Genomic DNA, 7,583 nt, shown 5'->3' with positions numbered 1-7,583 from the left:
GGGCGGTGGCTGGCGTGCGAGCGGGCTCGGGTGGGTGTGGGCGGCGGCCGGTGGGTGAGCGGGCGCGGCCGGCGGGCGGGCGGGCGCGGCTGGCGGCCGGCGGGCGAGCGGGCGCGAGTGGCGGTCGGCGATCGGGCGCGGGCGGCGGCCGGCGGGCGCGGGCGGCGGCCGGCGGGCGCGGGCGGGCGCCGGCGAGCGGGCGCGGCCGGCGGCCGGCGGGCGCGGGCGGGCGCCGGCGAGCGGGCGCGGCCGGCGGCCGGCGGGCGCGAGCTCCACCGCGGCCGGCCGGTGGAGGAAGAAAATACCTGTTAGTATGACAGGTGGGTCCCACGAACGGTGTTAACAGGAGAAGAAAACGGTGCTCGTCCCGTCTATAGCGATCTCTCCAACCAAACAAAAAATGGGATCATCCCATCCCATTCAACCAAACAAGAAATGGGATCATCCCATCCCGAAAAACTGGAACGGGACCGTCCCGTTCTACATTGTCTCCCAACCAAACGCACCCATGGTGTTAGCTTCCTGTTGCCTTTTGCTTGGAATCTTTAATGTTTAGCCCCCTTTGCCCTTTATCCTAAAAAATGAAATACCTGCCTTCAGCAAGAAGCATGGGTTTTGCTGATTTTCTTCTGAGGCGTGCCTATGATTCTTTGTAGTTTCCTCTCGAGCAAAGCAAAACTTTTAGAGAATTTGTTCACGATCTGAGGTTCTTACCACTGATATTTTCACCTGGCTGTCTCTTTAGATGCTACCTGCCTGTTGCTTTTCAATTTCTTGGGTTGGGCTATTAGGCGATGCGTATTACTTTTGAGGCAATCATAAATTTAGGTATTGTTCAGGAAACAGATCAAGCAAATTTGCTATTTTGATACCCTTGCACTGTCTGAATTCCTATGTTCTGAAGTTGCAGCTAACTATAGAAATTTACTGCCCAAATTCAAAATGGTTCTAGTTTTGATCTCACCAAGCAGTGCAGAAATTGTGCACACAACCCTCACTAAAGCACTGTAAATTTCAAATCTTGATAGTATCTTAGATTTCTTTCACTGCTTATTGCAAAAGTACTGCATTTTATACAGCAGTGCAAGCCCTATGTTTTCACCTTCCATTTTCATCTCACATCAAAGATTTGCAGGCTAAATTTGTCGGTTTAATCCCTCTACTCCTGAACTGTGTGACCGATTCCTAAATTTGGTGCCTCTCTTCGTGAGATTAAGCTAAATTTTGTTGACACCTCCCTGATTCTTGGAACATGCAGGAGCCATGCCGAAGGAGTACCCAGCCTCCCCCAAAGCCCAGCAGCTGCAGGAATCCAAGAAGCAGCGCCTGACATACATCCTCGTGGTGAGCGCACTCTGCATCGCCTTCTATGTCCTCGGTGCATGGCAGAACACCACGCTTCCTAAGCCAGTAGGCAACTCTGCGGCGATCACCCGGGTTGGCTGTGACCCTGCCACCAGCACGGCATCCAGCTCTGCCTCCGTGCCATCCTTCGGACCAGGTTCCGGCGAGGTGCTCGACTTCGACGCACACCATCGGCTCGCCATCAATGACACAGATGCCGGCGCAGGACTGCAGCAATTTCCGGCATGTCCGCTCAACTTTAGCGAGTACACACCATGTGAAGACCGTACACGTGGGCGCCGGTTCGACCGCACCATGCTGGTGTACCGGGAGCGGCACTGCCCCGGCAAGGACGAGCAGGTCCGATGCCTCATCCCGGCGCCGCCCGGGTACAGGACCCCTTTCAAGTGGCCTAAAAGCAGGGATTATGCTTATTTCAACAATATCCCCCACAAGGAGCTCAGCATCGAGAAGGCCGTGCAGAACTGGATCCAGGTGGAGGGCGACAAGTTCCGGTTCCCCGGTGGTGGCACCATGTTTCCCCGTGGCGCTGATGCCTACATCGATGATATCAATAAGCTCATCTCGTTGTCAGATGGGCAGATCAGGACTGCTGTCGACACAGGATGCGGGGTAAGTGGAGGAACGCCTTGGTTGAGGTTTATAGATGTTGTGAATTGTGATGGTGCTGATGCTTTTGTTGTTGAAGGTTGCTAGTTGGGGGGCTTACTTGCTGAAGAGGAACATCATTGCCATGTCGTTCGCGCCAAGGGACACTCACGAAGCTCAGGTGCAATTTGCACTGGAAAGAGGTGTCCCTGCCATCATTGGTGTGATGGGGAAGCACAGGTTGCCTTACCCATCTAGGGCATTTGATATGGCGCATTGCTCACGCTGTCTAATTCCTTGGTATGCACATGGTGAGCACTTCACACCTCTAGCATTCGCTCTAATGAGTATCATATCTTGTCCTTGGGTAGAAAAATGAACTGACTAATTGAGTGGACGGTTTCAAATTTCCTTTAGATGGACTATACCTTGCTGAAGTCGATAGAATTCTAAGGCCAGGAGGATATTGGATTCTCTCGGGCCCTCCAATCAATTGGAAGACGCACCACAAGGGGTGGGAGAGGACAAAGGATGACCTCAAGCAAGAGCAAGACAAGATTGAGGATGTTGCAAGGAGCCTTTGCTGGAACAAGGTTGTTGAGAAGGGGGATCTCTCCATCTGGCAGAAGCCTAAGAACCACCTTGAGTGTGCCAACATTAAGAAGACATACAAGACACCCCATATATGCAAGAGTGACAATCCTGATGCTGCTTGGTATGGAATTTTTTTTAACCAATAAAAAATGTCTGATAAGCCATTTAGTTGTTTAATTCTTTTCCCGTTCCATATACAGGTACAGGCAGATGGAAGCCTGTGTTACTCCATTGCCAGAAGTAAGCAACCAGGGAGAAGTGGCAGGTGGAGCCGTAGAGAGATGGCCAGAGAGGGCATTCATAGTTCCCCCCAGGATTAGAAGGGGCATGATACCCGGATTAGATGCAAAGAAGTTTGATGAGGACAAGAAGTTGTGGGAGAAGAGAATAGCATACTACAAGCGCACCATACCCATAGCAGAGAATAGATACAGAAATGTGATGGACATGAACGCAAACATGGGTGGGTTTGCTGCTTCTTTGGTGAAGTACCCTGTGTGGGTGATGAATGTTGTCCCTGTTAATTCTGACCGGGACACCCTTGGGGCAATATATGAGCGAGGGTTCATTGGCACATACCAGGACTGGTGTGAAGCTTTCTCAACGTATCCAAGAACCTATGACCTCCTGCATGCTGACAATTTGTTTAGCATCTACCAAGACAGGTACGGAAATTCCTTACTTCACCCTTTCTTTTAGCCATGCTCAAGACATTATTTCTTCCTATGTTCTTCTTGTTACCCTTGTTTTGCCATCATTTGTCTGCCTTAAAAATCATCAACTGTAACTCAGCTTAGCCTTTTTAAGGAACATACCAGCTTACTTTTATCAAAAGAAATGTTTTGTGGTTTATGATTATGAGAAGATATTTGTGTGTTAGTGAAGGTTATGCTAGACATCTCATGCAACATCTTCAGCGCAAATTAAATGAGATAGTCCTTCAGTCCTTGCTAGATCGTTACCTTGCCTAGCTGATTACTGCATGTACTGTGCAGTACAATTTACTGTTGATATTGCCTGTAACACAGGACTCTAGTTTAACTGCTATCCTTGTATGCATTTCTGAAAGCGCAATTGTGATATTTTGGCCACTTCCTGTACCACATGCGTGCTAAAATGGATCTGGTTGTTCGCATGAGTTCCTTTGTCAGCAAGCATGGGAGCAATGGTCCAGCTCCAAAATATCCATAATATAAGACAATTGACAATGCACAGGCCCTCATGATGTTTTTTTCCTAAACTTTTCAGGTGTGATATAACTGACATCCTCTTGGAGATGGATAGGATACTAAGGCCCGAGGGCACAGCTATCATCCGTGACACGGTTGATGTGCTCACGAAAGTCCAGGCAATAACCAAGCGAATGCGGTGGGAGAGCCGCATCATGGACCATGAGGACGGCCCCTTCAACCCAGAGAAGGTCCTCATGGCGGTCAAGACGTACTGGACTGCCAAAGCACCAGAAGATCAGAATTAGCACATAGGCAGTTACTGAAGGCTGAATCAGGCTTGTTCCGCCATCTGTGACGATGGCGTCAGGGTTTCAACATCTCAGTGTAGTATGAGACCGCTTGGTCACATGATTCCTTTCACTTTCTCTAATTCTTTGTAGTTCCAGTCAGATGAGAAGTTGAGGAGGGTTTTTGGGGTGTGGTTGGGCCTCTAGCTATACAAGAACTGGTTCTGTAGCAGGAGGAAAATGCTGATCTTGCATAGGTTCCTGGCCCAGTTCACATGAGGGGAAGAGCATAGATTTTAGTTTGTAATATGATGGCACCGAACGGGCAGTGTTATGCTATATTGCGTTAACTGAAATAGGTATTTATCCAATTTGCCTCTAAACACCCAAGTGCTTGAAACTTGAGATGGTCAGTTCGGTTCTCATGTAAACCATAATTTTCTTTGTGTTCTTTAACAGTCACTTGCAGATATTTCATATTAGGCTGTTCCAGCATATAGATAATTCATAGTAGTCGGCGGCTGCTACTTCGATTTTCACTTGCAGATTGAAGCTTGTTTATTTTGAGATTTTTTAGCCTGAAGTCTGAAGTCTGAACCCACTGCAGAAGACAACAATATCCTACAACAGTACTCAAGTTTGCTACCGTAAGCCCGTGAACAAGTAAGTGTTCAGTTCGGTCCTTTAATAGAATTTGGCCCATACTACTGAACTCTTCAACAGCCCAAAACGTACATTTTAGCATCTGCTCGACTACTCTTTTCGAAGGGTACGCATTTTCATAGACGTGAAGATACCAAAAGAAATAAAACCCTAGCCCCTCAGCCTCCAAGGCTTTCGGCGCACTAACGCGAATAATTGAACAACTAATCTAGAGTCTAATGACTTGAATTATATTTTAATAAAAAGGCTAATGAGTCCTCGCCCTTTTGTTTTCTTTCTTTTGGCGTGTGGTGCGGTTTCAATCTTTATCCTTTTTTATCCACTTTACTAAAGCTCTGGTGTCCCTAATCCTGGAATTCCTTATGCCAAAATTAAAAGGTAATGTTTGTCATTATGCCTTGACACCATCAGCCCTTGAAAGATACGGCTAACCGACCCAATTTGTTTGTCTCCGTAGCCCAATTTCATGCCGACAAGTCACAGAAGAAGAAAAAAATCCCAGTGTTCTGTCTTCGATGTCAATGCTGGGACGATTTTAGCAGTCTACTGCCGGGTAAAGTATTGCGAAATTTCCCCAGAAAAAGAGGTGGAGAGAAGGAGTAAAGAGCCTATTTGGACAGGTGGAAACTAGAACCAATTCATTCGTGACAGAGATATGAAATTTCTACAGTAGCGTCAGTGGGAATTCCGGAGCTCTCTCTTAACACCTAGCTGGCCCTTGGACTTTTGACCCGAGCACGCCAGCTCCAGTTGGTTCAACACGAAGCCGGTAGGCGTGTGGAACTAATAAACTTGAATTAACCACGGCAATTTGCTCAATCCCAAGCTGCTTCCAACAACCCCACGCGTACGTCAAACATCAACTACTCCAACAATCAAACGATATATTTGCACCATCAAATTAACGTGGGGAGGACTTCCAAAACTAGTGGATGGCATGGCAGATTTAGGCCGGACCGATTCAAAAAGGGGTGGTTTATTTTGTACTAGTACACATCTAGTACAAGTTCACTAGCTCGTGCTTGGCTGAAAGATGAGCAGGGGCATGGAAAATTTGTAGACCTGCCGTCTTTCAGCAGCCAGGTCCTTAATCTAAGGGGTCGTTTTGGCATGCTTATCCAACCCTAGCTATATGCCTAGATCGAGCGCTACCAAAGTCATCTTTGCTGGCTTCTTTTATCAATCAGCATACTGTATTCTAACTCTACGTTCAAAAAAAAAAACATGTAGTCTAAGCCTAGCTGCTGGATCAGTATTGTAATAGGAAGAATCAAATTCTTGCGATATCATGATCTTAGCTAGGATTCCTTTGATCATGATCTGTTTCATTTAATTTGTTTCCTCTTTTATTGTTGAATTTGACAATCTCGACATCAGCGGCCGCTAGAGCAATTGGAGAAATATCTTCCACTATTTTTCAATTAATATTGCGAAAGAAAAAAGATTAGCTAAGGTGATTAGAGAACTGCTTCCACCCTCGCCTATTTTAAGCAACTTTGCCTGTTTGACATGGACATAAGAATATGTACTTGCCCCGGATATTACTGTGGAATATGCTCAAAAGAGAAGAAGGTGGAGAACGGAATATATAAGTTGAAAAGGATGCATAGCAATCATATCGAGTTATTCCGCCCCTTGTGAATTTTCCATGAATGTAAACCCTTCTTTACGGTTTATATGTCGAGAATTTTCCATGAATGTAAGCTACTTGCAGACCTTTTGCTAATTATGCCCATATCTTGACAAGTTATTTGCTCCCAAAATTTCCTATAATGTTTTCCCCCTCAAAGGCTTGATGGGAAAGCCACTCAGCTCATCGAATCTAATGCATTAGCGTTAACGCGTTTGTGATGTCAATAGTTTAGCAAGGCCATATATTCAGAAAATTAATCTTTATAATTTACACGAACAAAACCACTTTCGCAGAGCATATTATAGCAAAGTATATATTGACGTATAAGCAAAGGAAAGAAAAAAAAGCTAAGGCTAAAGATCAACAGGATCTCTCTAGATCTTTACAATTGATTGTGTTCATCATCACAATTTTTCGTCATCGTCAACATCTAGATGCATCGCCCTCCATGGGCTCTCTTCTCGCCACAAAGCTTCAAACCAATCGCATCATCAACCCCCACAAACCAAGGCGAGAGAGAACGGAGGACGAGCCAAACCGAAAGCTAATCAACCAGCACAAAGGAGACACCTCGACCGATTGATCAGGCGCGGAAGCAGCCGACGAAGCGCGGCAGGTGCAGGTGGTGGTGGTGGTGGTGGTGGTGGTGGTGCGGCGGGGCGGCGGCGCTGTCGAGGTCGACGAGGTGCTGCGCGCAGCTGCCGTGGAGGTCCTGGTCGATGAGGTGCTCGACCTGGACGAAGCGGTCGACGCGGCAGGGGATGGCGATGGCGCCCTGGTGGCGGAAGCCGTACTCGCGCTCGGCCTCCTCCAGCAGCGCGCCGAAGAGCGGGTGCTTGAGGTGGCCAAGCGGGACGGCGAAGCGGCGCTGCTCCTCCCCCTCCGCGCCCACCCGCACCGTCACGCACCCCTTGGGCGCCACCGGCACCATCTGCTGCTGCTGCTGCTGCTGCTTGCCGTGCATGATGATGGCCGCCAGGCAGGCCAGATCGAGAAGGAGCTGCTCGGTTGGTTGCTGATCAAGATTCAAGAAGAGGAGGCTAAGCTGAGGGGGAGGCTCGTGGCTAGAGGCAGGAGGAAGAGAAGGGCCAGGGGTCGGAGCTGGAGATGGCGAGGCGGAAGACGGTGAGGGAGGAGTCGCGGAGGGAGGTGGGCACGTTGGACATGGCCTACTCCACTTTGTCTTCTTCTTCTCGACTACGATACGGGGTGGGTTCGCCTTGCGGTGGAGCTTGCGATCGAGAGAGCTGCGATGTCAAGAGCGAGGGAGGTTGGGGGACG

The 7,583-nt window shown here is 48.3% G+C and overlaps 2 protein-coding genes across 4 annotated transcripts in view; one reads left to right on the top strand and one right to left on the bottom strand.

The window, feature by feature from the left end:
- LOC101774305 (probable methyltransferase PMT18) overlaps window positions 1-4,419 on the top strand; it is a 5,438-nt gene extending 1,019 nt beyond the window's left edge. For 2 of the 3 annotated variants that reach the window (XM_012842791.3, XM_004982581.4), the window contains exons 2-6: window positions 1,259-1,977; window positions 2,054-2,264; window positions 2,371-2,668; window positions 2,748-3,212; window positions 3,796-4,419. In XM_012842791.3, the coding sequence (XP_012698245.1) occupies window positions 1,264-1,977; window positions 2,054-2,264; window positions 2,371-2,668; window positions 2,748-3,212; window positions 3,796-4,024 (1,917 nt within the window). In that variant the 5' untranslated portion in view covers window positions 1,259-1,263 and the 3' untranslated portion in view covers window positions 4,025-4,419. Of the gene's footprint in view, window positions 1-276; window positions 321-1,258; window positions 1,978-2,053; window positions 2,265-2,370; window positions 2,669-2,747; window positions 3,213-3,795 lie in introns of those variants that run through there. The other variant, XM_004982580.4, reaches the window with a different exon arrangement.
- Window positions 4,420-6,529: 2,110 nt separating this feature from the next.
- Window positions 6,530-7,583, bottom strand: LOC101773488 (auxin-responsive protein SAUR32). The gene has a single exon (XM_004982578.4). The coding sequence runs from the start codon at window positions 7,264-7,266 to the stop codon at window positions 6,886-6,888; it is 381 nt and encodes a 126-aa protein (XP_004982635.1). The 5' UTR covers window positions 7,267-7,583; the 3' UTR covers window positions 6,530-6,885.

This window comes from Setaria italica, chromosome IX, assembly GCF_000263155.2.
Source record: "Setaria italica strain Yugu1 chromosome IX, Setaria_italica_v2.0, whole genome shotgun sequence".
Taxonomy (NCBI): Eukaryota; Viridiplantae; Streptophyta; class Magnoliopsida; order Poales; family Poaceae; genus Setaria; species Setaria italica.
Note: the sequence above shows the minus strand (reverse complement) of the source record. Positions and strands in the feature narration are given on the sequence as shown.

Coding starts and splice junctions, on each gene's coding strand:
- LOC101773488 (XM_004982578.4), bottom strand. CDS start 7,266: ATGCACGGCAAGCAGCAGCAGCAGCAGCAGCAGATGGTGCCGGTGGCG.